Source organism: Notamacropus eugenii, chromosome 4, assembly GCF_028372415.1.
Source record: "Notamacropus eugenii isolate mMacEug1 chromosome 4, mMacEug1.pri_v2, whole genome shotgun sequence".
NCBI classification, from domain to species: domain Eukaryota; kingdom Metazoa; phylum Chordata; class Mammalia; order Diprotodontia; family Macropodidae; genus Notamacropus; species Notamacropus eugenii.
The window spans coordinates 11992475-12020293 of NC_092875.1; the positions used below are offsets into that span (position 1 = coordinate 11992475).

Here is a 27819-nt window from a genome sequence, read left to right on the forward strand (position 1 = left end):
GATTTTCTCAGCGCTCTGCCACAAAAAAAACCGCACTTGGAACAACGCTTCATTCAGCAAAAATCATGTAGGCCACTGAAATCGTGTCCATTCAAAATGATCTCCTAATTCCTCTCTTCTGTCATTTTGTTGTCATATTGTTTTCGAAAGTAGTCACCCTTCACTTCCGCCCAAGTTCACAGTGAAGACGAAGTAGGGCGGTGCTACTCGCTTAGCCTTCTGGGTAATGTAGTCTTTAGCTAGAGAATGGGAACTACCATAGCATCCTTCGTAGGGGTGTTCAATGACAATCCAAATCTTCGATGTCAACAGAAATACGATCTTTAGTGGATGCCTGGTGAAGGACACATTATTTGTTAGTTAGTGAAAGGGATGGGAATGCGCTTGGCTGCACCCACCCCGCCTCATTGCGGAGTCCCCCTTCCACTCCCCCCACCCGGCACCCATGAGCCCCTTCCGGCGGGCGCTGCGCAGGCGCGGCTCTGGCCGAGGCTCTTCCGGCAGGCCGCTCGCTCGCTCCTCTCGCTCACTCTACAGGGGTTTTCTCCTCTGGAGCCGTAGGCGCCCGAACCGTCTCCAGCGATGGTAAGCGCCCCGCCGCCCGGGCCTGCTCCCCGGCTCCCGAGCCCGCAGCTCTCCCGGGGCCCGAGTCACCGGGCTGGGCCGGTGTGACCGGGGGCTGGGCCGGCCCGGCCTGAGCTCGGCCTTCCAGACCTCGGGAGGCGGCCGCGCGCCCCGCCCCCAAAGAGGCGGCGGCCCCTTTGCTCCCCCTCCCCCGCCTCAGTTTCCCCCGTTTTTAGATCACTCCTTTGCCCCCCCGAAGCCGCTGCGGCGGGGGAAGGGGGGCCCCGGAGGGCGGGCTGTCCGAGCCGCGTGACCCTGGACAAGTCCCTTCCCCCGCCTGCCTCGGTTTACTTCTCTGTAAAATGGGGGCCGCTCGGAATTGTGGGGCGCCTCCCCTCCCCCCTCTTGTCGCTGGGTCACGTCAGTGCGGAGGACCGTGACCCCCTCGGGCTGGCCTCAGTTTCCTCTTCTGTAAAGCCGGGGACCCGACCCGGGCCCTCGTGGCTCCTTCCCAGCTTACAGACTCACTGGCGGCCCTTCTCAGAACCCCCTCATGGCACACAGCCATGGCCCGTGGAGGCCGGGGATGCCCAGGGGAGGGCTGGCACCACCCCGCCTGCCCCTTCTCCCTGCTTGTAGGGGAACCTGGAGCTTTATTTGGAGCTCGTGGTGAGGCTGTGAAGAGGGCATGGGGGCACCCGCCTGGGCTCACCCCTCTGGGCTCACCCTCCTGGGCTCTTGTCTTGTCTCTGCCGCTTTGCCAGCTGTATGGGCGGGCACGCATCTCTCTGCTTCCCTAAACCTCTGTAAAATAGAATAGTTGTGAACAGGCATTTATTAGACACCTGCTGTATGCCAGGCACCGAGAGGAAGCAGCCCCTCCTCACCAGGCTCTGGTGATCCCTCTGTGCACTCTTGCCAAGAGGAAGGGGTTGTTGACCCATCTTAATGGGAGCTGCCCCTCTTCTTAGGGCTGAGCGCATGATCAGACTGTTCCTGGAGGACTCACGGTATCCAAAACCACTTTTCCACTGACTCCTTGCTCCTCCCTTAACGCCACTTCATACCCGGGAGGAGCCGTCCTTCTGCCCAGCTGTATTGGTGTAGGTCTGCACAGCGGTCAGTAGCCTTGGTTGTGTCCAGAGCCCAGTGCTGTGGCACTTGGGGACGTGGGAGTCGTAGGTGAGATGGACTTGGCCTTGGTGAAGTTTGCAGACTAGTGGGGGCACTAAGACTCATCCGAAGTTAGAGTTACCTGCATGTGGCTGTCCATAAGTATGTGCTAGGCACCTCCGGTGTGTGCCAGGGCCTGTGACACACAAAGGCAAAAGACATCCCTGCTTCAGGGAGCTTATGTTATAAGTAGCTATGGACTACAATATAAGAGAGATCAAGTTTTTTCCTGCTTCTTTGAAGAGCTGACCCTTGGCTTGGGTGTAAAGGATTTGTCATTGTTCAGTTGCTGCAGTCTGGGTCTGCCTCTTTGCGATCTCATTTGGGGTTTTCTTGACAGATACTGCAGTGGTTTGGTTGAAATGACTTGCTCAGGGTCCCACAGCTAGGAAGTGTCTGAGGCAGGATTTGAACTCAGGTCTTCGTGTTCTACCCACTGGGCCACCCAGCTGCCCGTAAAGGTTAGGTTGGAATGTAAGACTGAGAAGAGAAGGCATTCCAAGCATAGGAAACCACTGGAACCTGAAGTGTTCAGTGGAGGTAGTTGGGTGCAGGCACTGGTTTGGAAGCAAACCAAGCATGCTGGGCCGGCTGACCTCTGCAGCTGGAGGAGTGGAGAGCTGAAATGTGGAGCCAAAGGGTCAAGGATTCCAGGCTGGGAGGGACCCTGAAAACCTCTGCATCCACCCAGGGACACCAAGGAAAAGGAAGGAACTTGGTGGGGGTCACACAGGTAGAAAACACTACAGTGAAAAGTCAGGAGCTCATAGCAGGACAGCGCTGCCAGAGGAGAGAGAACTGAGGCCCAGGGGTGGAGACTGGTGAGGGAGAGGGACTGGCCAGCCCAGGAGTGGGGGATGGCTGCAGCTTTGACGTGAAGGCCATCATACTTGAGGTGGCCAGTGCTCAGGGACAGACAAGAGGGATGGAACCTGGCCCAGGGCTCTTTGAAAAAGGGGAAGTGCCCCAACCTGTGCTAGGCAGTGCCTCTTCCACTGGTGACTTGTCCTGAGTCCCATAGCCCAAGGTAGGGCTGGAAGCGGGCAGCTTGCTCTCCACTGCCCAATCATCCGGCTCCCAGACTCCCAGTGACTTCTCTGGTGATGGAACAAGAATTAGTTTTGAGCGCAGTGAAGGCCCGCAGTCATTGGGTTCCAGGACTTATTTTGTAGCCTTCACAAGCCATCTAACTTCCTGAGCCTTGGTTTCTCCATCAGTAAGATGAAAGTGGTAATAGACCCCTTGCTTCAGGTGGTTTTGAGCTTTGAATGTGATGTGTTATCCTTGCGCAGTAGTGAAGTAAAATGTTGATGGGAGGTCCCTCTGGGCCCAACTCCTTGGCCCCAGTGTGTAGCGTTCTCCCAGAGACTGAGAGAAATGGTTACTAAATAATAATTGCTGGGAAGATTCCTGACCTTTCCCCAAAATTGACTGCCCCCCGACTACCTTATCTAGGTCAGGCTGTCAGCCCAGCCAGCTAGAAACCTTTCAAGACTTTAAAGCTGACTTCTGGCCCCCTTGGGCAGGTTGGGGGCGGAGGCCCTTTGTCTGGATTGCACAAGTCTGGGGGTGACTTTATGAAAGCTTGTGTCATTGCGTGTTAACCCATCAGAGTGGATCGCTATCCTCTTCTAAGGACATGTAAGTGTTGAGTGGGTTCCATGAGGGGTCTTTGGCCTTTAACAGCCCTGCTGACCCCTTGCATTAATTATATGCTAGTGTCATTAATTACCCAGAACCTCTGTCTCTTGAATTTCTTCTGCATCACAAGATAGGGAGTGCTTATCCTAACTGTCTTGCCCGCATGCCTCCTTCAGAAAAGGTCAGCTGGTGAAGAAGGTGCGAAGCCCAGAGTGGGACTGAGCTGGTGAATTATTTGGAATGAGTTGGACAGTCCAGGGGAGAGCCCAAGGGAGAGTGTGGGAATTGGCTCTTCAGCTGGTAGACATCTCTCATCAAGGAAGAAGAGGCCGAGGGTCAGTCATGATGCATGCTGGCCAGGTGACCTCGGACATGATCCTGAGCCTCTGGGCTCCTGTTTCCTTCTCAGGAAACTTGCACTAGCTCAGGGCTTCTCAGCTGGGTTTTGTGGCAAGGACTCCTCTGGCCATCGAGTGAGGCCTTTGGACCCTTTTCAGAGTAATGGGAGAAATTCTGCATTTGAGCTGGACATTGGGAAGAATGAAGAGGCAGGTTTTCCCCCATCCAAGTTCACAGACACTCCCTCCCCCAGTCTGTCTGTGGACCCCTGGCCTGGATGAATCTAACTCCCATCTGGGCTTTCTGTGATCAGCATGGCGATTTGCCAGTTTTACAGCATCTGTCCCAAGGAAAAGTGGTCCTCTTTCTGCAGCTTCTGCTTTTTCTTTGGGCAATTCTTCAAGTCCTAAGCCAGTCAATCAGCAGACGTTTAGTAGACTCTTACTGTGTGCGTAGAGCTGGGTTAAGCACAATGAGGAGGAAATTAAGCATAGGTGGTGGGCTGCCAACAGTGGGGCAGGAGGATTGAGGGAGAGAGGGCATGGATGTGGGCAGGAAGTCCCCAGTGACTGCGTGTTGGGGCAGCCTGGCCGAGACTGGGTGCCCACAGGCCAGGTGATATCTGGTGGTAGAAACATTCATTAAAGGTTAAAGTAATACAGCCTTGATTCATCTTCTGGGCAGTCACTTAAGCATTATGGGGGCGGTCAGCTACAAATGGAAACAGCTCTGGCTAGCCTGCACCCTTCCCTTGTCATTAAGCACGTGCCATGCACACAGTGATCTCATTGGGCGTCACACTGACTCTGGGAAGTCAGTAGGCCAGGTGTGGTCTCCTTTTCATGGCAAGAGGCTCCCTGAAGTAGACACTGATGAGTCTCTCTCCAAGGTCTTTCCCTTCCCCTGAGGCCTTCTGCACTTGACTTTAAAGAATACAGGTTGGTAGGAATGCCCCCTAAAAAGAAACACGGGTCACACACACACACACACACACACACACACACACACACACACACACACACACACACACACGGCTGCATGGGCCCCTGATGGGTTTGGATGCCACGCCCTGGTCATGGATCAGCTGCTCTAGCCAGACCAGGACAAGTGCGTGCCAGTAATGTGGGGTGGAACACACAGGGCTTCTGGAATCACCCAGAAAATACATTTAACTCAGTCATGCCAACCCTGAGTCATGGAGTTCATCCACTTTTCACAACTGTTTGCCCCTTTTTGATTTTTCAGCTATTGTTGTGAATCCAACCAACCTTCATTAAGCAGAGTATTGACCTGGAATGTCTATTAAGTGTGTCTTACATGCCTGTGTCTCTCTTTTTTTCTCCAGTTCTCTTTCAATATGTTTGATCACCCCATCCCCCGCGTTTTCCAGAACCGCTTCTCCACCCAGTATCGGTGCTTCTCCGTGTCCATGCTTGCAGGACCTAATGACAGGTCAGATGTGGAGAAAGGAGGGAAGAGTATGTGCTTGTTTTTATTTTGACTAATAACTTTTTCTGGCCCATAAATCAGTATTTTCAGTAACCTCCAAAAATACTTATTGTCCATCTGGGTACCTGGATCATTAGTTATAATGAAAAGGGCTGCTTATCCCAGTTTACGAAAAATGCAGTCATCACTTTCTGACCAGAGCAGAGGCTTGAACCTCTCCAACTGACCCATAGACTGAGCACCTCCCAGAGCAGACTGAATACAGTAAAAATCCTTGAGGCATGAATTGTCTGCCATCACAAATTGTTTTGTAAAGAAAGTTTAGTGTAACAAATAGAAAGTCCCTTTGTTTTTATGTCGTCCTTTTAAAAAAATCTTTCTCATGTTCTCTCTGCAGTAATTATGCCACCCTCGGCCCTGGATCAACTTAGTAAGTATTTTCTAAATTATCTGGTAATTTGTTAATAAACATCGCCTGTCCTGCAATGTCCTGATGCATTGTTGGAGTCTTACCTTTGAGGTCAGAGCTCATCCCAGCTCTGGGCTTCGTGTCATCTGTGCAGGTCACAACTCCTCTCCCCTTCTCCGCCCCCACCTGTAAATGAGAGGGTCAGATGAGCGGACCTTGCCCTTCCTAGTCATCTGAGCAGCTCCCTTTGTATAGTGTTTGAGCTCTTATCAGTGCTTTGGGGTGGTAGAATGGGGATCATGCCCATTCTGTCCACATCAAAACTGAGGCTCAAGGAGATGGTGTTACATGAGTTATCGCACAGATTACAGGGGGTTTCAGACAGTATGGCAGTTAAAAATTCCGACTGACATAGTTTCTGGGTAATTTAGTCATATTATTAATAAGGTTAGCACATTATTAATAAAAGGATAGTCATTTAGCCATCACTTAGACCAAAGACAATTATGGCAGTGGGTTCACATAGCCACAAAGAGTAGGTGTTCCTGAGGGGTGGCATCAGCTCTGACTGGATGACGCAATGGGAGGTGGGCTATATGACAGTGAGGGTCTTGGGGTACATGACTTAGGGTCACAGAGACTTCCCATTTCCATGTCACTTACCCTGAACCAGACCTGTCTGAGTAAGCAATTGAGCAGGAATACACCCGTCAGCCCAAACTTAGAATTTCTTTTACTGCCTTGTTAGATCTTGGCCTGTGGAACTCTTTAAGAGGGATTTCCCACGCTGACTGGTTTCTGGAGGAGGGAGTAGAAAAGGGGGAAAACCTTGGTCCTAATGTAATGGTTACTTACTTAGTAGTAGATGAATATTCATTCCTCACAACAGTTCAGACCCAGTTCTTGTGACTTCCCAGCTCACACTCTCCACTGAACCACACTGCCTCTTACTAGGATGCTTAGGCAGACAAGGCAGCTGTAAATAAGTGGTCCCAGCTTGAGTTTTCCTGCTAGCAGGAGAATCCAAAGGGGCTAAAAGTGCCCCCTCCCAGCTGAGCTGCCACAGTGCCCAAGAAGAGCTTAGAACTTGGAACTGACACAAGGCTCCTGGATCTGGAACCCCAGAAGGAAGACTGGTTTCCTCAAGTAGCCTGAATGTCTGTGCATTTTAGCCATTGGGCCTCTTGAAAGCAGACAGAAGGTCGAGGGTAGAAGGGTCTTCAGGCTCATCATCCTTCCTAAAGAAAACAAATTCAAAGGAAAGGACAGTCTCAAGATCCCTCAGGAGCAGCCCTGGGGTATCTTCCCACTTCTCAGGTGGCTACCAAGGGGCTGCTCCTTCCCTTACACTTGGTCCTGGGCCATGTTGTTGGGAGCCCTTTCTCAGGATGCATCATCTCCACAACTATATTGTATGTAAGTGCCTGGGTATTCTCTTTGTGGCCTTTACAGCTCATGTGCAATAACCCCCATGGGCTACACAAATCTTCCTGTAAGGTGGCTGCAAGTAAGAAAGATAGACAGCAGTAATCATGGAGATGGTAGCTGGCATCTCCAGGACACTCTCCAACACGTTACCCATTGCTGATCACCATAGCCCCAGGCTGGACACAGACTGGCCATTGTTGTTCCCATTCTGCTGATGAGAAGTGCAAGGTTCAGAGGACTAGACCAGGAGTGACAGAGTCTGTGTCCTGACGTGCTGCTGCTACCTCCCAAGATGAGGAAGGCTTGGGGCACATGCCATGTGCCAGTGCCCAACCCTAGGCCAGGAGCCAGCTTCATCTGTGTAACTGAAGTATACCCCGGGATCGTCCCTATCCTACCTTGTCGACGGGGCTGAGACGTGACTTGTAGCATGTCCAGGGGATTTGGAGTCGAGAGAACCTGTGTTCAAAACCAGCCTCTGCTGTTTCTGCCTGTGCATACTTAACCTCACTGAGCCTTCCCCTTCTTGAAAATCAGGTCATAGGACTAATTATTGCCAAGATCCTTTCTAGTTATAAGTCCAGGCTGGGTCAGCATCAGGGTTTCTGTGTAAGGCCCCAATCTGAGGTTGGAATAAGAAGCAGCAATCTAGCTGTGGAGCCAGATTCCGCCTGGGAGAGGCCTTTGCAGGCTGGGGAGCAGGATTCAGGCAGGGTCAGGACTGCCTCTGTCAATTCAGCTTGTTCAAAAGAAAGCTTCAGCCCCCTGTGGAGTCTTAGGGGAACACCCCCTTCTCTCCTTGCCCCAGGAAGATGTGGGAGCCCGGTGCTGACCCTTCGACCTTGCCCTTTCTCATCTCAAGGCCCCAAGGAATCTCAGACTTTCACAGCCATTCTTTGACCTCCGTCTCATAGGGAAACAACAGACAGTCCTGAAACAGAAGAGTAGCCAGCACTGAGTTGTGGCACCCATGCTTCATGAGTTCAGAGAAGGGAGAGATCAGTGAAGGGGTCCGAGTACTGGAGCTGAACGAAGACATGGGGAGGGGAGGCCACTTGTTTGGGAGGCAGGAGAGGGCACGCCACCTCAGCAGCGCCAGAGCTCTGTCTTCTCCTTCCCCCAACGCAGTGATTTTTTGGGTGCTTCTTTTGGACACTGAAAGAGAGCAAGGAATCCTGTGTAGCAGGGCTGTGCTAAACTCCACCTTAGGAGGCATACAGGTAATTGCAAAACAAACTGGATGAAAGGTTTGGTATAATTAGAGAAGCAGCAAAAAAATGCTCCTGGTACGTGCTGCCCTCGGTGAACCAGGGACCCCACTGATGGACTGTCTACACCAGAGTTACAGAACTGATTCCAGTGGAATCTTGGCCTCAAGCCATTAATAAGTGAGTAAACAAGCATTAAGCCCTTAGTGTGGCCTAACCCTGGAAATACCTCTGCTCACAGCCAAGGCTGTATCTAGACAGAGAAGTGGTGGCTGGGGAAGGGGCATTCTAAGTGTGGGCCCCAGGACAGCAGATTGCGCCCCGCCCCCCCCCCCCATCCAGGAATAGTGGTGTGCTCATTGGATCAGGGGATCCTGGTTCTGGTCTGGTGAGGGCAGCTGTGACAGCTGGTGAAGAAAACTAAGATGGGCAAAGCTGTGAAAGAGATGGCCAGAGGGCAGGGAGCTACCAACTGGCTTTGTACACAACCCTCCCAGGAAGTAGAACTTGGCAATCCTTGGAGCAGCCACAGTAGATGGTCTGTGAGAGTAGAGAAGGGCTGTGGCAGCTCCTGGCTGCCTGGGCCTCTGGCAATGGGCCACTCCACACCAACGATCCAGGTCTCCCAACAGGCTCAGTCTCACCACTGGCCTCTTCTGGGAGTCACTTGGGCTTCGTCAGCCTGTGCTGGAGCTCCAGCTCCACCTCAAGAACACCAGAGGCATCACCCCTATTGAGTAGATAGGACCCAGGTGGAACAAGGTCACATGCCCTGATCATCCCAGCCCCTCCTGGAGCAGCCTGGTGCCTGTGGGATTGTCCCCATCATACAGAGCAAGGAAGCAGGCCCAGAGCAGTAGTTCATTCCCTCCTGTCCACAACAGCCTTGGAAGCCAGATCTCCAGGCTGCCACCAAGGGTAGCAGTCATGGGCCTCCCCAGCACATGGCCTGGATGTTCGGAGATGTGGTCTCAGGCTCAGGGTCTCTGCACAGACTGGGAGACTGGTCTTTGCTTTAGTGTCCCTGGCAGAGAATGACCCCCAGTGTGCCCATTGTCCGGTTCTAGAGGGATAGCGGAGGTCGCTGATGGATGCAAAGGTGCTTTGAGAAGCTAGGGGCCAAGATACTGTCATGGTAATTCCTGCTGCATTTGATCTGGAAGATCACCAGGTCCTAACCCCACATTTTACAAATGAGGAACCCTCAAACCAGAGAGGGTAATGACTCATTTGAAAGTAGTAAGTAGTAGAAGCAAATCTGAACCCAGGCCCTCTGACTCCTGATCCTCCAGTGACTTGCTTCTTTACCAGTTTCTCCCCCAGAGCACTTCTCCATCCCTTCCCCAGTCCTGCACAGAACACAAACACATCGCCCTAGATGACTAGTAAACCAAGAGTGGCAGTGTGTGGCCATCCCATTGCTTTAAACCTTGGCAAGTAGCCTGGGGAAGAGGCAGGCCTGAGCTGGAGGCTGAAGTCCCTGCAGCCACTCCTCTGAGGCTGCCCAGAGCTCTAGAGTGATCCACTTCTGGCCAGGCCTTGGGCACTTGGGCCTGGCTCGCACCTGGGGATGGGAAGTGTGGTGGCCGGTGTGAGGGTGAAGTGACCTGTCATAGGAGGCGTCTATTTCTGTTTTTTTTTATTTTGTCACTTTATTTTTCTTTTATTTATTTTCAATGTTCCACAATCACTACCATATACCTTAGATTTTTTTTCCCTCCTTCCCCCCTACCTCCCCCTTCCCTCCCCAAAACAGCATACAGTTTTATATAGGTTCTACACATATATTCCTATTAAGTACATTTTCACCATAGTCATGTTGCACAGAAGAATTAAAATGAATGGGAGAAACCATATAACAAACCAAAACGTAATACAAAAGAAAATGATCTGCTACCTTCTGCGATTGAATTCCATAGTTCTTTCTCTGGATGTGGAAGGCATTTTGCCTTAGAAGACCATTGGGAATTTTGCATTGCAATGGAGTTCTAAGTCTACCTGAAAAAATCCTCGCACACTGTGGTTGATGCTGTGTATAAAGTTCTCCTGGTTCTGCTCCTTTCCCTCAACATCAGATCGTATAAGTCTTTCCAGGAGGGGCCTGTTTCCTTTCTGTCTCCTGATATATGGAGGGGAGGGGAATGACCAAGCACATTTCCCATGGGAGAATATTATGATGAACTTGGTTCTTCTCTCTAACAGACACCAGCCCCTCTGGCACCCACAAGCTTTGTGTCTTACACAACCTTCTTTTCTTCTAGGTCGACTTAATATCACCTATCCCATGTTGTTCAAACTGACCAATAAAAACTCTGACAGGATGACCCACTGTGGCGTGTTGGAGTTTGTGGCAGATGAGGGTATTTGCTATCTTCCCCACTGGGTGAGTAATTCAAGGCTAAAGTCATTCCCTGACCTGCCCAAAGTGACCCACGATGCACTGGGTCCACAGAGTCAGCAGATAGTGTCTGTAGCAGATGGCCCTGGGGTTTCTCAAAGGCACAGTCTGTTGTGGGCTGGTGGCCCTGTGGGCCCAGCCATGGATGGATGGCCTATTGATCAACTAAGGACTTGGACAAAGCTGAGGGTGAAATCCTTCCCCATTTGCAGGTAGCCCAGAGCTAAGAGGGAACAGCCAAAATTCTTAAAGATCTAGTTCAATCTCAGAAGCAGGACTCACCTTGGAGGAGCTACCAGTGAAAAGAATTCCTGGGCCAGAGGGAGTTCCAGTCAAATCTGAAGAGATCTTGTGAGGCTGAATCTACTTCACTAATGTGAGGGGAAGTCACTGGCCTAGAAGTCACTGGGGAGACCAAGAGGGCAGGGTAGTTCTGAGCTGCAGCTCAGCATGAATCATCAATTATGGGAGCATGTTCAGATCCATGAGGAGCTCCCTGGGACTGGCTTGGCCCCTCTGGAGAACAGTCACAGGCAGGCAGCCCAGGGGATCTGGGGCCTTGGGTGGGCCATCAGAGGGCTAGGGAGCAGGAAGGTGATATGTGGCAAATGGATGTCTCTGAGTGTTTGAAGGTCTGTCCTGGGTGAGCTTCCTGCTGCTTGGCCTCTAAGAACAGAACTGAGAGCAGTGCAGACAGGCCAGTGCAGGCTTGATGCCAAGAGAAGCTCATTCTTATTATCCAAATCTGCCCCTTAACCTGGGCACCTCCTCAGGGGAGAGGGGGGCCACCCCTCACTGGAAATCTTCAGGCCGAGGTTGATTGAACACTAGTCCCACAGGACCCCTCCCAACCCTGAGCCTTGGACCAGCCTTGCTCATGGGGAGACGCTGTAGCGCATGCCAAGGTCATCCGAATAGACTGCAGGATGGCATTTTGTACCAGCAGGGGGAGCATCTCTACTGATGAGATCACACCTGCCCTTGAGGCTTTGTAGTAAGTTATTGTTGGTCTGCTGATACCATATTTTGAGCCCCTTGTCAATTCTTGGCCCATCTCCCTGCAGCATCTCCAGAAAGCTGGCTGAAAATACAGGTTAGGTAATAATAAAAGGAACAGTGGGCGTTTATACAGCGCCTCCCAGGTGCCTGGCCCAGCTAAGTGCTCTGCACATCTAACCTCATGTGATCCTCACAACAACCCTGGGATGTTGGTGGTATTGTTGTCCTCATTTTACAGATGAGGAAACTGAGGCTGGCAGAGGTAAAGTGCCTCAGCTAGGAACCGTGTTATTTAAAAGGAGAATGCTTGTCCTGAGGCCAGCCTCCAGGCATTTATCCTGGCTCTACCCCCTGCTCTCCCTCCTCATCTCAGGCCCCAGCCCAAACTGCACCTTCTTCATGTTGCCTTTCCTGGTGGCACTCAATGCTCATGGCTCCCTGTACTGCTCCTCTTCAGCTGATCCATCTGTGTCCTCCCTCTAAGACCAGGAGCTCCAAGGGCCTCATGCTTATTACCTGACTGAACAAATTTTAATCCTAAATGTGCCACAAAACCACATATTTCACCTCACTGAACCTCAGTTTCCTTTTCTCTCAAGTGAAGAGTTGGTCCAAGTAACCTTTGAGATCTACTCAGCTTGTCTCAGAGTAAAGTTGTATTTGCTCAAGGAAACCCCTGAACTTAGATCCTCTGGCTCGTATCCTCCAGCCACCTCTTGGCCCATGAGCCATATTCAGAATGAAGATGGTGCCAGACCATGTGGCTGCAGAGACTCAGGTTCCAAACCCAAGTGACTTCTCTTAAGCTGGTTTCTCCATCTCTGAAATGGGCCTAAAAACTCCTGGGCCACCTCTGGCACAGAGCCTGCCCTTGTTTCCCTTCTGAGTTCACAATGCACACTTCCTGTCAGGTTGGCAGGACGTCCAGCTGAAACTGGGCAGGCATTGGGGTTGCCTTGTCACTACCGGCCCCAGAGCCTGCATTCCCTGAGCTTACTGCTCTCCATCTCCAGTGCCAGAAAACCTTTGGCCATGTCTAACAAGTGGCTGATGGGGAAACTACAGTTTACAGGCAATCAACATGTAAGGTCACACAACTAGGAAGGGTTAGAACCAGGACTTGAGCCCAAGTCTTCTGACTCCCGAGTCTCTGCTCTTAGCCCATGCTAAGGGAAGGGCGTTGGAAATGTTGGAATCCTTCAGGCATTAAGGAAATGCTCAGGGCAGCCAGGCGGGTGCTAAGGCTGGAGATACAAGCGAGCAGCGGGAGCCAGCATTTTTGTGACCAGGATGTTGGTCCACAGCCCACCCTGCTTTCTAGCGGGCAGCAGGAAGGTCTTCCAGCAGCCATCCCTCTGGGTTCGGGGTTTGGTCTCCTCCATTCCAGGGCTCCGACTCCCTGCCTGTCCAAGCTCTCAGCCTTCACCGGTCATTGCTCCTTGACCCCCATCTCTAAGGCAAAGGTAGAGGCCAGCACCTGGGCCTGGGATCCTTCCTCACCCTGGCTTCTCCTCCCTGTCTGCTGGCCTAGCCCTTTCTCTCAGGCAGTAGGTCTTCCAGGAAGATTGCACTCCATTCACTGCCTCTGTTTCTCCCTCCCAGCACTCTGCTCCCTTTGGGGCCTTCTCCTGTTACCTCTTTCTGGCTTTCAATAGGCAGTCTGGTGATTAAATGAACAGTGGTGGACCTGAAGTCAAATCCTGCCATAGACACTAGCTGTATGATCCTGGGCAAGTCTTTGGACTGCTCTGCCTCAGTTCCTTCATCTATAAAACGGGGATAATAGCAGCACCTGAACCACGGGGCTCTTGTGAGAACAAAACAAGATGTTATCATTTTTTTATGCTGGTGCCACCTCACTTCTGGCTAGTGCCCTCCCATGTTTTTGTTCTCTCTCTCTCTGGCTGACTGCTTTATCTCCTCATCCATTAGATGGTTCCCTTACAGTGGGTATTCCCCGAGCTGTGTCCTGGCCCCCATCTCCCTTCTCCTTGTGTCCACTTCAAGGCAGGCAGCTGACGGTGATCCTCTCCTGCTTATAACTCTCTGTGGCTCACCATACCTCCAGGATAAAACACTGGTGCCTCACTTGGACTGCAGGCCCTCTCCCTACAGGCTCCCAAGTGCTTCTCCATCCTTATTTCCTTCAGCTGCCTGTCCCCATACCCCTTCAGCACCCCTGGATATGGCACATCCCTTTCTACCTGCATTTGCACAGGCTGATCCCTGTGTCTACAGTGTTTGTTCTCCTCCTCTTCCCAGCCCAGAATCCTTGTCTGACCTCCAGCCCAGGTGCCACCTCCTCGGCTTCTGTGTTCTATATTCAAGCACATGTTATGTCCCTCAGAGAATGGGCAGCTCTTTGAGAACAGGGACTGTTGTGCCTTACTTTGTATCCCCAGCACTTACCACAGCACCTGGCACATGACAGGAGCTTATTAAAGATTTATTGATTGACCTGGAAACATAAAGACAAAACTGGAACAATGTCTTCTGTGACCTCGGGACTGGAAAGGAGCCCTCTGACCCAGGCTACTGACCCTGAGCCTGGTCCCCGTTCCCAGCCAGACTCCTCAGATGGAATGCTCCAGAACACGTTTTATCTGCCTCCTTTACACAGACATTAATCACAGCTTTGAAATGCTGGTGCCTTCTGATTGGTTGTCTCCCCCCCATCTCATTTTCTGCCAGGAGTGTTTTGTGTCCAGTCCCTGTTGGTGAGGGCCCCTCCCTTGGGTGGGAATCAGGAAGCGGCCAATTCGCTCAGAGGACAGGTCAAGGTAGGATCCAAGCCTGCTGGGCTCCTTTGTCCTCAGCCTTCCTCCTACTTCTGCTGACCTCCCCATCTCAGCTCATTCTGTCAAGACAGCTCCCATACCTACCAAGCTCAGCTCCAGGGCCACAGTGACCACAGCTGTCCCTTGGTGCCATGTCCTCCACAGCCTGACCCAGGGGGCCCCTTCCCATATGCTCTTGCCCTGGGGCCCCTTCTCATACAGTTGCAGAGTGTTGATGTCTATGCAGACAGGAGGCATGGGATTCTAGCCAGGACTTGAGGGGAAGCAAAGTCTCCCCCTGATCTTTGGGTTAATCCCAAATGCTGACACTGTGGCATTCTTGTGTCAGGGCTACGGATCCCAGCATCTTCTGGGTCCTTAGAATGTGGAGTAGGACCAGAGATCACAGTCATTTAAAGAGAAAGAATGCCAGACTTGGAGCCAGGAGATCTGAATGACTTCTAGCTCCACCATTTACCAAGGGTGATTTTTGTTTTACATTTAACTTTTTTTCCCTCAATTACATGTAAACAAAACTTTTTACATTTTTTAAAAGTTTGACTTCTATATTGTCTTTTTGCCTCCCCTCCTCCTTTCTTTACATGTGCAGTTAGACGGAACATTTCCATATTAGCCAAGTTGCAAAAGAAAATGCATACCAAAAGAAAGAATAATTAAGTAAAAAAATTCTGCTTCCCTCTGCACTTAGACACCATCAGTTCTTTTTCTGGAGATGGAGAGCCTTTTTCATCATCCAGGGGTGGCTTTAAACAAGTCAATTTAACCTCCCTAACAAAGCCTCAATTTTTTTTTGTTGTTGTGTGTTTTTTTTTTGTTTCTTTTTTTAAAAATTTTTTTATTTTTAGTTTTCAACATTCATTTCCTCAAGATTTTGAGTTCTAAATTTTCTCCCCATCACTCTCCTCCACCCACCCCAAGAAAGTGTGCATTCTGATTACCCCTTCCCCCAATCTGCCCTCCCTTCTATCACACCCCTTCCTTCTCTTATCCCCTTTCCCTCTATTTTCTTGGAGGGCAAGATAGATTTCTGTACCCCATTACCTGTATTTCTTATTTCCCAATTGCGTGTAAAAACAAATTTTAACATTTGTTTTTAAAAACTTTGAGTTCCAACTTCTCTCCCTTCCCACCCATCCCATGGAGAAGGCAAGCAATTCAATATAGGCTATACATGTGCAGTTATGCAAAAGACTTCCATAAAAGTCTTATTGTGAAAGACTAACTATATTTCCCTCCATCCTGTCCTGCCCCCCATTTAGTCTATTCTCTCTTTTGACCTTGTCTCTCCCTAAAAGTGTTTACTTGTAATTACCACCTCCTCCCATTTGCCCTCCTTTCTATCATCCCCCTCACCCCACGTATCCCCTTCTCTTCTACTTTCCTGTAGTGTAAGGTAGATTTTCATGGCAAATTGTGTGCATGTTATTCCCTCCTTAAGCCAAATGTGATGAGAGTAAGCTTCACTTTTTCCCTCTCACCTCCCTCTTTTCCCCTCCATTGAAAAAAGCATTTTCTTGCCTCTTTTGTGAGAGATAATTTGCCCCATTCCATTTCTCCCTTTCTTCTCCCAATATATTCCTCTCTCATCCCTTAATTTTATTTTTTAGATATCATCCCTTCCTATTCAACTCACCCTGTGCCCTCTGTCATTATGTATATAATCCCTCCAACTACCCTAGTACTGAGAAAAGAGTTATAAATATTATCTTTCCATGTAGGAATGTAAACAGTTCAACTTTAGAAAGTCCCTTATGATTTCTCTTTCCTGTTTACCTTTTCATGCTTCTCTTCATTCTTGTGTTTGAAAATCAGATTTCCTATTCAGCTCTGGTCTTTTCATCAAGAACGCTTGAAAGTCCTCGATTTCATTGAGTGACCATTTTCCCCTGAAGTATTATGCTCAGTTTTGCTGGGTAGGTGATTCTTGGTTTTAGTCCTGGTTCCTTTGACTTCTGGAATATCCTATTCCACGCCCTTTGATCCCTTAATGTAGAGGCTGCTAGGTCTTGTGTTATCCTGATTGTATTTGCACAATACTTGAATTGCTTCTTTCTGGCTGCTTGCAGTGTTTTCTCCTTGACCTGGGAGCTCTGGGATTTGGCCACAGTGCTCCTAGTTTTCCTTTGGGGATCTTTCAGGAAACAATCGGTGGATTTTTTCTCCATTTTATTTCATTTATTTGTATATGTATACATATTTGTACTTATTTCTATGTTTATTTTACCCTCTGGTTCTAGAACATCAGGGCAGTTTTCCTTGATAATTTCTTGAAATTTTCTTATCTAGGCTTTTTTGGATCGTGACTTTCAGGCAGTCCCATAATTTTTAAATCATCTCTCCTGGATCTATTTTCCAGGTCAGTTGTTTTTCCAATGAGATATTTCCATTGTCTTCCATTTTTTCATTCCTTTGGTTTTGTTTTATAATTTCTTGACTTTTCATAGTCATTAGCTTCCATCTGCTGCATTCTAATCTTTAAGGAATTATTTTCCTCAGTGAGCTTTTGGACCTCCTTTTCCATCTGGCCAGTTCTGCTCTTTAGGGCGTTCATCTCCTCACTGGCTTTTTGGATCTCTTCTGTCATTTCATCATTAGCTATTTTTTACAGTGTTATTTTCTTCAGCGTTTTTTGGGTCTCCTTTAGCAAGCAGTTGACTTGTTTTTCATGATTTTCTTGCATCACTTTCATTTCTTTTCCCAGTTTTTGCTCTACTTCTCTTACTTGATTTTCAAAATCCTTTTTGAGTTCTTCCTTGGCCTGAGACCAGTTCACATTTTTCTTGGAGGCTTTGGATGGAGGAGCTTTGACTTTGTTGTCTTCTGTTTGCATGTTTTGGTCTTCCTTGTCACCAAGGTAAGATTCTGTAGTGTGGTTCTTTTTCCAGTTTGTGCTCTTTTCCCCAGCCATTTACTTGACTTTTGAGCTCTGCTTCCAGTGCGGGGGTGGGGGGGGGGGGGTACTGTCAGCAGCTTTATTCCCCCACAGTCTGTGGGCCTAGAACTGCCCCTGCTGCTGCCCTGGCTGCCGTGGGCTCCTCCACCCCCTGGCCTCTCTGCCACCCTGGGGCTGGGGCCGGACCCCTCCACTCTCCCACACTGGTCCCACAGGCTTTTTCCACTGACCTTCCTCAGCGTTTTGGGGTTCTGAAGTCTGGAAACTGCCACAGGTGCAAGAGATTTGGTTCCCCCAAGGTCTGCTCAGGTCCCGTCTGTGCCAGCACAGTCCATGCTGGACTGCACCCTGCCCTCTGTGTGGCGCGATAGACACTTCCCAACAACCTTCCAGGTTGCCTTGGCCTGGAGATCTGCTTCACTCTGTTGTTCTGTGGCTTCTGCAGCTCCAGAATTGGTTTAGAGCCATTTTTTACAGGTATTTGGGTGGGCTTGGCACATGTGCTCTAGAAAGTGCATGCTGTTACTCTGCCATCTTGGCTCCTCCCCAAAGCCTCAGTTTTCTTATCTGTAAAACAGGTATTGTATCTGCCCTGGCTTCTTAAAATCCTAGGCTTGAGAGCTGAAAGGGACCTTGGGGATGACCTTGCCCTAATCCAGGCCTCTCCTTTTGTAGATGAAGAAAGAATGCTCAGCAGCTCTGGTTGATGGACTTGTCCAGGCTCACTGGGAGGAGGGAGCAGAGCCTGGATTAGACACACACTCAGTCTTTTGACTCCATGTCCAGGGCTCTTTCCAGATTCTCTGTTGCCTTCTTTCAGGGGTATAGGGCTAGGGACTGGCCTCTGAATTCCTTGTTTGGAGGCACTCCCTCTCCCAAGGAGGGTGAGTACCTTCTGCACTTTTTAGGCTGAGAGAAGGTTATGCCTTGCCCAGGGTCAAGTAGGTGGCAAGGTCAGAGGCAGGACTTTTATCCAGGCCTTGGACACTTTAGGGTCAACTCTCTGTGCTTGCAGCCTCAACTGGAAGAGTCCTGGAAGTGTGGGTGGGATGTGGATCTGCATGAGTCCGGAGAGATGGTTCTGGTGTGGTGGTGGATGCAGGGACTTCAACCTTTTCCTGCTTCTGCTTCCTTCTGTAGATGATGCAGAATCTGCTTTTGGAAGAGGGGGGCCTGGTGCAAGTGGAGAGTGTCAATCTGCAAGTGGCAACTTATTCCAAATTCCAGCCCCAGAGTCCAGATTTCCTGGACATCACCAACCCTAAGGCTGTGTATCCTTTGGGGGCCAGGGGCAGGGCACCTGTACTGTGCCTGTGTTTTTGGTTTTGGCCCTCCGTTGAATTGCTAACTTGTTTCCCATCACCTCCCCTTACTCCAGCCTACCCACTGAGCCTTCCCTTATAACAGGGTAAAAGCCATGACCTTCAGACCCTGTCTGAAGTCAGGAAAGGGCCAGTCACTGGGAAAAGTGTTTGCAGCTGGCCACCCTGAGCTTCACGTGAGAGCACACAGTCATGCACTCAGCCAGAGAAGGGCATTATTTGTCCTCAGCACAGGGAGCCTTGCACCAAGGGCCTGTTTCAGAATACAGAGTTAAGTGTAAGTGAAAGCCTGGTAACGGGTTGATAGATGCTCTACAAATGGTGACTTAATGGGGCTGTGGAAGAGTCTGTAACCTGATTGTGGCTCCATTAAGCTGGAAGACAGACAGCACCTCTACACAAACTGAAGCCAAGGCTTCGGCCGAGCCCTGCTTCACCAGACTGGAAGACCCTCCCAATCTTGTCTCCAGCCTTTCCTTGTGCCCTCTCCCATGCCTGGAATGCCCCGGACCTTCCCCCACTCTCCAGTCTGCCTTCATGGCCTCTCTCCTCTCTGATCTCCCCATGGAGAGACCCTCTGGCCTGGGGAGCTTGAGCTCACAGTGCTCATTCCTTCAGGACAGAGACTTGAGTTTGTTTAACTATCACCATCTATTTTAATTTTGCTGAGTAACTCATATTGAGTTTATTGCTTTAATGCCTGGAGTGAGAAAGTAAGAAAGATCTACGTTGATTCTCCTGTGATCTCCAAGTCTGACTGTTCCCGGCACTTTCCAGTAGGAAAGGCTTGGTTGGCTAGACCGGAAATGGATTTCCAGTCCCTTTCAGGTGTTTCTACTTCTTGCCTTGTTGCCTTGACACGGTTTGTCAACAGATTGGAAAATGCTTTGAGAAACTTTGCCTGTCTGACTACTGGGGATGTGATCGCAATCAACTACAATGAAAAGGTGAGTCTCGGTGTGGGCATGGGGAGGTTCTCTCAGGTGCACTGCAGTTGGGGATGCTGAGGCTGCTGTTTGCTTCAAGCTCAGTCTCACATGACTGACCACAGGAGGGGCAGCCCCCTCCGTACATCACTGGGTGGCCTTTCAGTACCCAGCTTATTACCATACCTGCTCAGTACCTCTGGGAGTGTACCTCAGGTGTGTTCAAGGTCATTCTTAGAAAGCTACATGCATCTCTTCTGCAGCCTAAGAGTTATTAGTATACTATGCATGCTCCAAAGAGGTCAGAGAAAGGGGAAGAGGACTCGTGTGTACAAAACTGCTCAGAGCAGCCCTCTTTGTGGTGGTCCAGTGGAAATGGAGGGATGCCCATCAGTCGGGGAGTGGCCAAACTGATTGTGATAAAACAGTGCTGTGCTGTAAGAAGGACTTTAAAAAAAACATGGAAAGACTTGCATGAAATAACAAAAAGTGAAATGAGCAGAACCATGATGTGTGTAGGAACAGCGATATTGTTCCAAGAGTAACTGGGAAGAGTTTAGCTGTTCTGAGAATGCGAACACTCAGATCAGCTACAAAAGACCTAAAGACCTGTGCACCTCCAGAGAAGGAACTGAGAAATAGGAGGATATGGAGTATGGTTTTACATGTATGCGTACATACATACATATGTACACACACGTATATACATGCATGTGTGTGTGTGTGTGATGGGTGAACTCTAGTACTGGGAGGGAGGGAAAGAGACAGTTTGGAACTTAAAAGGTAACAAAAATAAGTAAAAATCTTAAAAACTTAAAAAAAACCAAAAACCCCACTTCGTGGACCCTAGGTCCATGTTCTCTAAAGCTCTGTCCCCTCTCAGCCTCCAGAGACTGGGATAACTGGAAGAAGCAGAAAGCACTGTTGGCACCAGTGTCAGAGAGAGAGAGACAGCTCCCCAAATGTGCCCCAAACTCCTGACATTCCAGGGCCCAGAGTTCCCAGTTGACCCCAGTTGGCACCCGGGTAGCATTGGCACCTGCACCCAGGGGAGCATCATAGCCACATGCAGAAGGAGAGCCTGAGGGTGTTCTGGGCACAGCTCTCCTGGGAGTTTTCACATACAGTGCAGCAGTGTGGCTGGCACCCATAGCACCCTTAAAATCAAGGAATGCCCCCAGAAAGTAGGAAGCATCTGTGACAGCACCAATTGGAGCCAGAATAGCTGGTGGGTGTGTGCCCCCCATGGGCCTCCTGGGCTGGCCTTGCCCGTTTTTAATCATGTGTGGGATTTGGATTTGGAAAATAGAGACTGCAGTCCTAGCCGCAGAGCCTGGGAAGGTCACCACCCCCCCCCCCCCGAGGGTCTTATTTATATCTTCATTTATAAAATAGAAAGGTCAGGCTCAGGGATCTCTGGGTTCTGTGCCAGCTCAGAATTCTCTGCCCTTCAGCTTTGTGACCCTCATGTCTGTGATGTTTCTGCTCTTACACAGATCTATGAGCTTCGTGTGATGGAGACAAAACCAGATAAAGCCGTATCTATCATAGAATGTGACATGAATGTAAGTGCCACGTCCCAGAGATGAGCTACCCCATGGTCTGGTAGGAGGGCTTGTGGGGCATGGGAGGGAAGCGACCAAGAGGAGGGTCCATTAAAAGGTCCCATGAGCTATTTCTGGGCCTTATCTCAGAAAGCAGGAGTCACTGGGAAGGACGTAGAGGTCCGGTGTGACCCCGGATCCTAGACCAGTGAGGCTCCCATTAGATCCTGTCACCCAGCAAGCCCAGATGCCTCTTTTTTTCCTGCTGGGACATTTGGGGCAAGGGCCTCAGACTGGCCTTGCAATGATTGGGCCACAGGAGGGCAGGCCTTCAGGATGTCAGGTCTTAGACTGATTGTGCCAGTCAGCCAGGTGGAGCGCGCTAGTCTTGCTTGTCCTTCAGGTTCAGTTCTGCCCCAAACAGGGCTCTGCTTCAGACACATCCCAGTCTGGGGGCCCCTCAGCATGGCCCCTAGATGATCCTGAGCCTCTGCCAGGTCCCAGTGAAAATCCCCTACACTTTGCCAAAGGAGTTTTATCTTTTGGAGAAAGAGGAAGGCCTTTCTAGATAAGTTTAATGAGAGAGGGTCAGCAGAATCTTCTAGCCTAGAGTAGGGGCTCCCCCCAAAACTGAACACACATATTCCCTTCTCCTTGAGCAGTTAATTCGAGCATGTGAAAATCATTGCACCCTTCCTCCTAGAAGGGGGTGCACAGGTCCCAGGTGGCCTTGCCACTTCCTGCCCATCCTCCCTCCCGAAGGAGTGCACTGACACTGGGCAGCCTACCTGCTCCTTGCCCACCCTTCCTCCCAGGCCTCCTCAGCTCTCTCCCTCCCATCACTTCACCTGTGCCCTTGTGGAGCCCAGTCTAGTTTAAGGCCATGGGGCCATGTATAAAACTCACATATATACAGAATCGGACATTGTCATGAGTTAGTGACCAAAAGGCGAGGGTGGGTGTCTAGGAAATCTTGATAGTCCAGGTGGCAGCAGCTTTAAAAACCAGGTAGGAATTTAGCTGGCAAAGAGGAGCAGAAAAGGTTGCATCCTTTGCCTTTCACCTGTCTCTCTTGGTGTTGGCCTGGAAGGCCTACCATTATGAAGGTCCTAGTGTTGTTTGTGATGTGGGGCACCAGGTGCAGTTAGAAGAGTTTGGGAGCCAGGAAGACCCATTCTAAAGACTCAGACCTGCACCTCAGGACCATCTTTCTCCTCTTTGGATCCTCAGGTCGACTTTGATGCCCCCCTGGGTTACAAGGAGCCAGAGCGGCAGGCTCAGCATGAGGAGACAGCGGTGAGTTGGGGCCAGGCTGCACTTCCATGGTGCCTTCTTGCAAGGCTGCTCTTGGCTCCTGGGTGTCACCCCTGGTATGTGATAGTTCCTGATGACTCTTCCTAAGCAGTTGACCTTGGTGTGACCAGGCTAAGGGCATTTCCCGGGGAGGACCTTGGGATAGGGGTGGCTATAGGTATAAGAGAATGAATTGCTGTCGGTTTTCCTTTGCTCTCCCAGGATGTGGAAGCTGACCACAGTGGCTATGTTGGAGAGCTTGGGTTCAGGGTAAGTCCCTTTTAAAGCAATGGAACAAGCAGACACTGGGGCATATGGTGGGCAGACCTCAGGCCAAGTCATGGACCTGCCCCTGACAAGTTCATCTTGAGTCCCTCCCAGCCCTGCCATTTTGTGTCCCTAGGTTCCTGTAGGTCGGAGACTCCATCCTGGCCCACCTGGTGTGGACCTTCTGGGCTCCCCGGGCCCAGGTCTGGCTACTTTGCCTTTCACCTTGGCCTCAGAGTCCTGGGTTCCTTAGGTTATCAGCCTGGCACCCATGCAACCCCCATCTCCTGTGGGTGTGGGAAGTGAAGCCATTTGTTCAGCACATTACCAGGAAACTTGGGTGGAAACAAGCCCAGCTCCTTCATGTGGCATGGCACAGACCAAAGTGGGAGAACCAAGTCAGCTGGCCAGGCATAGAGCAAGGGAGCAGCTGGTGCCAGAGCCAGAGGATGGGAGAGCCGGTGGAGGAAGGGTGACCTGAGAGGGCCTTGGCAGAAGCTGAGAAAGTGAGGCAGGCAAGGGGCCCCTGTGTGACCATGGAGCCCAGATGAACAGGACACCATGCTGGTGAGCGCCCAGGAAGGTCTCTGACAGGGAGAGTGGGAGGTGCCATGCCAGGACGTGGGCCAGGTGGCGGGCATGGCAGGAAGTGCCCTGCCAGCTCTGCTTTCTCCTCTCTCCTTGGTGTAGGGCCCATGCCCTGAGGTTCCACCAGCTTTCTCTGGCTTTGTCTATGAGGCAGGGGACAGAAAGATACTCCCCCTCCCCCAGATGTGGGCCTTGCCCACCACTCACCACACAACTGCTTTTAGTCTTGGCCCTGCCCCACCAGCGAAAATAGAAACAAATAGTTCATAGGTTTGTTTGGGCAGCTGGGTGGGGCCACAGGGCAGAGTACAGGCCTGCAGGCTGCAAGACCTGAGTTCAAATCCAGCCTCAGACACTTACTAACTGTATGACCCTGGCCAAGTCACTTCACCCAGTTTGCCTCAGTTTTCTCATCTGTAAAATGAGCTGGAAAAAGGAAATGACACACCCCTCAAGTATGTCTGCTAAGAAAACTTCAAACGAGGTCACAGAAAGTAGAGCTCTAAGGTTTGTTAAGAACTTACAAATATTAATTATCCTCACAGTCCTAAGAGGTACTCACTTTATAGATGAGTAAATTGAGGCCAGGGACAGAGGTAGATCTGGATTCCAGGGCCCTATCTGCTCACTGCCTTACTGTCCCTGAGCCACAGCCAGACCTGCTCTAACTAGGCAATTCTCTCCATCCAGTGTGAAAGGTGTAGCTTAACTCTGGCTATGCACAGGGAAACATGCAGGACGTAGCACTGTCCTGAGGGTCACCCGCTGCCTGCTGGGCATTCTAGGCTGGACACCCAAAAGCATCTCAGCGACCACATTCCTCCTGCATTTTTCCTGCCCACATCTGCCTGCCCCACCATACAAGACACCAACTGCTACATTCATCGTCTGCCGCCTCTTTCTGAGTTTCTGTCTGAGGAGGCTCCAGCAGCCTCCCATGACCAGGCCGCTTCAGGGTCTCATCGGTTCTGTCTTTGCCACATCCCTCTCATCTGTCCCCTTCTCTTTGCTCACAAAGCCATCAGCCCAGGGCCTGCTCCCATTCCCTCACCTGGTATCCTGGCACCAGGCTCCTCCCTCTCATCTTTCACACAGTGGTGCCAGTGGTGTTCCTGATACAAGTGCTATCTTCTTTTTTGCACTGCTCTGTAACCTTCTGTGGCTCCCATCCCCTCTAGGACCAGATACAAATACCTAGCATTTAAGCTTTACCCAGACTGGCTCCAGTCTACCATTCTGGCCTTGGTGACTTCCTTTTGTCCCCTCTGGACTGGCCAGGCAGGCCTCCAGGCTGTTCCTCCCACTGTCTCCCAGGCCTGGAAGGTTTGCCCTCCTCCCCTTCTATGCATTATGAGGTCTTTCCTTGTCCTCAACACTGAGCCTGGGCCCTGGCCTAAGGTCCATACTTAATAAGTACTCATTGATGTAGAATGTGTAAGCAATGAGCATTTTACAGCCCTTTGCTTTCCTAGGCCTTCTCTGGCTCTGGAAACAGATTGGATGGGAAGAAGAAAGGCATAGAACCCAGTCCTTCACCCATTAAGCCTGGAGACATTAAAAGGTGAGTGTGTGTGTGGCCCTGCCTCCCTGACACCCCAAGGTACACATCCTGCAGCAGACTCAGGAAGTTCCGAGCCTTTTCTGGGCGTCTTTGAGAGATCCTTGGGTTTGGAATCAGGAATTGAGTTTCAGTCCTGACTTTGTAACTTTCTGAACTGGTGCTTCACCAGCTGAACAGTGGGGGCCTTTTTGTAACGTGTGGGCCCCATCCCAGGTATCCTCTTACAACAGCCCCGTGAAGTAGGAGGCTCAGAAGATGTGACCAAGTCAAGAAGGTACTACTAGTAGGTGTCAGGATCCTGCATATGGTGAGACAAGCCTGTCCAGACTGGCTTGCCCACAGATCTAGGATAATTCATTTCACAGGGAGTCAGACTACCTAGATGCAATTCCCTACCACATGTGATCTGGAATCAGAGAACTCCTTGTACCTCTCCCATCTCTGTTCAAGGTTCTGATGAGCCCATGCACCCAAAGAGCAAGCTTGACCCTTTACCCACCAACAGATCAGAAGAGCCCGTCTGTCTTCGGGGGTGGGGGCTGCTCAGTCTTTGAGCTCCAAGGGAGGATTATTGGGTTATTTTTCTTCAATTAATGTTTCTTTCTCCTTCATCTTTCTTCAGAGGTATTCCTAATTATGATTTTAAACTTGGTAAGATCACTTTCATTCGAAATTCACGTCCAATGGTCAAAAAAGTTGAAGAGGTGAGTTTTCCCAGTTTTGTTACATTCATTATGAGTGCAAGTTTTTCTCAGTTGTCTGATCCAGGGCAGGGGTAAGATAAAGCCAAAGCACCCCTTAGTCTTGCCTTTTTGAGGTCTGAGATGAGATGGGTGTGGGACCTGCCCCCAGTGCAGTAGCTACTCAGGCATCCCTGCAGTGATGAGCCTCTCTCTCCTTAGCAGGGCCTGTCCTCATTGACACTGTTGTCTGTCGCTGGGGCTCTGCTCAAAGCCTTTCCAGGATGGGTAGAGCCTGCCTGAGCTGGGTTCTGCTGGTGTGATCACCGTCAGGGCATAAGGACGTGATCAGAGGCTAGAACCCAAGACCTTGAAGCCTGACTACATCACCTTCTACCACCCACAGGGTTCTTGCAGTCCAGCCCTATTGAACTTTGTATATAGCTACACTAAAGAGGAAAAAAAGTGACTAAATTCATAGCATTTCAGTCTAGACTAGGACAATCCAGACATTTCCATAAGCTAGGAGGTGTTCCTTGCCAAAGGATCATTCAGGGCACCCAGAGGCACCTGGACCGTGTGCTATGGTGCTGGCTGACCTCTGGGGAAGGAAAGACTAGGCTCTGCCTTTTGGGGACAAAATTAGCTAAGATTGTGGGTTAAATGATCAGAATGAATAGTCCCTTTTAAATCTATAGCCTACAATATTTTTAAACTGTGTGAGGGGTTTACTGTATCTAGAATGTTATGTTTGCTACTAGGGGTGGCAGAAAAGTTAGCTATGACAGATGCCTGCCCTCAAAGTGCTCACCACTACCGTCTGAGCATCTCTGCCTCTTCATTTGGGTGCATTTTCCTTCCTCTTTGGCTTAAGAGGCTTCATTTGAAATAATCCAAGCTAGGATTATGACATGAGAACAGTCCCTTTATGTGATGGACAGAATTGTCACCAGAAGACACTGACCTGCCTGGTTTGGATCCATGCTACCCGATAGATGACGTCATCTTAGACTTAGGAATAGGTTTGGGGAGGGAAGCATCAGGCATACTGCTCCTCTGCTGCCCATGGGGCCATGGGGCCCAAAGGGATCTCCCAGACACCAGGCCAGGGTGGCCCAGTGGGAAGAGAGCTCATTGGCTGCACAGTTCCAGAATTCCAAGAGGAGGAAGGCCTTCTGAGGCCATCCGTTGCAGCTGGTCCGTGCATGAGCAGGATATTCCCCACATCTGATGTCTTGGGCCCCCGGGTCTGATCTGCCAAGTCCCTGGGACTTACTTCTTGGGCCCCTGAGTCTGATATCTTGGGTCCCTGGGTCTGATCTGCCAATCTGGTAGCCCTGGGAGAGAGGCAGGTGAGGCTTGGCTGGCATGGAGGCCATTGGCATGCTCAGAGCAGAAGCTAATGCTCCTCATCCAGAAGCATCCCATGGATGTTAACAGACAAAACCAGAATGCTTTTGAATCCTTTGTATCTGATGAGTGGTAGTTGGGACGATGGCCCCTTTCTTGGTGTGTCATCTCCTTCAGACCTTCCGTAGCAGGCACTCTTCTCTTCTGGAGGAAACCTTTAGCCTAAGGTTAAGGCCTGCTGCAGTCTGGTTACCCTTGGAAAGTCAGGACACAGACTTTCCCCCAGACATGCCATCTCCTGGCTCCCACCTGGCCTGGGCTGCAGGCCCTGCTTACCCCCAGCTCTCAAGCTTTCTCCTGCTTCCAGGCCCCCCCATGAAGATCCCCCAACTCAGGGCTGATGGGGGATGGGGAGTTCCCTGGGGTCTCGGGTGAGCTAGATGAGGTATATGAGGGGGGCCCCTCAGGCTCTTGGGGGGAAGCTGGGGGATTTTCCCCAACATTGACCCTTTTTCTTCCCATTTAGGAGGAAGCTGGAGGCCGATTCATTGCCTTTTCAGGAGAAGGACAGTCTTTACGCAAAAAGGGAAGAAAGCCATGAATTTGGGCCCTGGACTAATTAGAAAATAAAATAATCTATTGCAATCTCTTGACTTTAGTTACTAGATTTGTCAGGGACAGAAGATATTCACCAGAGGATATTTCATGACCTGCTGTTCGTTTCCTTTAGAGTTTCTTAAGAAATACCTCCCCTGCCTAGCCCAGGAAGCTTCAGGACTTGGTGGCAGTGTGCTTTCTGGGAAAGGACCAGCCAAACTGAACTGTCTCCAAGTCACCAAGGCAGCAGGCAAGCCCTCTGCACCTGCCCCCAGCAGCTGGGGGGACCGAGCCCTCCATTGGCTCGGTCTGGGCCATGGGTCCTTTATCTCTGACTAACGTGGTCGGAGAAGGACAGCATGGTCCACACCTAGAGGGGCCAGGGACCTTCT

General features: G+C 50.5%; 1 protein-coding gene across 2 annotated transcripts; it reads left to right on the plus strand.

Annotated features, from left to right (window-relative positions):
• The first annotated feature begins 430 nt into the window (after positions 1 to 430).
• Positions 431 to 27475, plus strand: UFD1 (ubiquitin recognition factor in ER associated degradation 1). 2 transcript variants are annotated; one of them, XM_072599805.1, is made up of 12 exons: positions 431 to 585; positions 5063 to 5169; positions 5564 to 5596; positions 10473 to 10594; positions 18440 to 18570; positions 19496 to 19568; positions 21044 to 21112; positions 22322 to 22387; positions 22607 to 22654; positions 24712 to 24800; positions 25423 to 25504; positions 27357 to 27475. In XM_072599805.1, exons 1-12 carry the CDS (start codon positions 446 to 448, stop codon positions 27429 to 27431), a joined length of 1035 nt encoding a protein of 344 aa, XP_072455906.1. In that variant the 5' UTR covers positions 431 to 445; the 3' UTR covers positions 27432 to 27475. The 2 variants fall into 2 exon arrangements, with proteins under 2 accessions (XP_072455906.1, XP_072455908.1); XM_072599807.1 differs by having other exon boundaries at positions 448 to 585; positions 5063 to 5195.
• The last annotated feature ends 344 nt before the right edge of the window (positions 27476 to 27819 follow it).

Coding starts and splice junctions, on each gene's coding strand:
- UFD1 (XM_072599805.1), top strand. CDS start 446: ATGAGCCCCTTCCGGCGGGCGCTGCGCAGGCGCGGCTCTGGCCGAGGC. Junction 19,569..21,043: donor CAATCAACTACAATGAAAAG/GTGAGTCTCGGT, acceptor GCTCTTACACAG/ATCTATGAGCTTCGTGTGAT. Junction 21,113..22,321: donor TCATAGAATGTGACATGAAT/GTAAGTGCCACG, acceptor TTGGATCCTCAG/GTCGACTTTGATGCCCCCCT.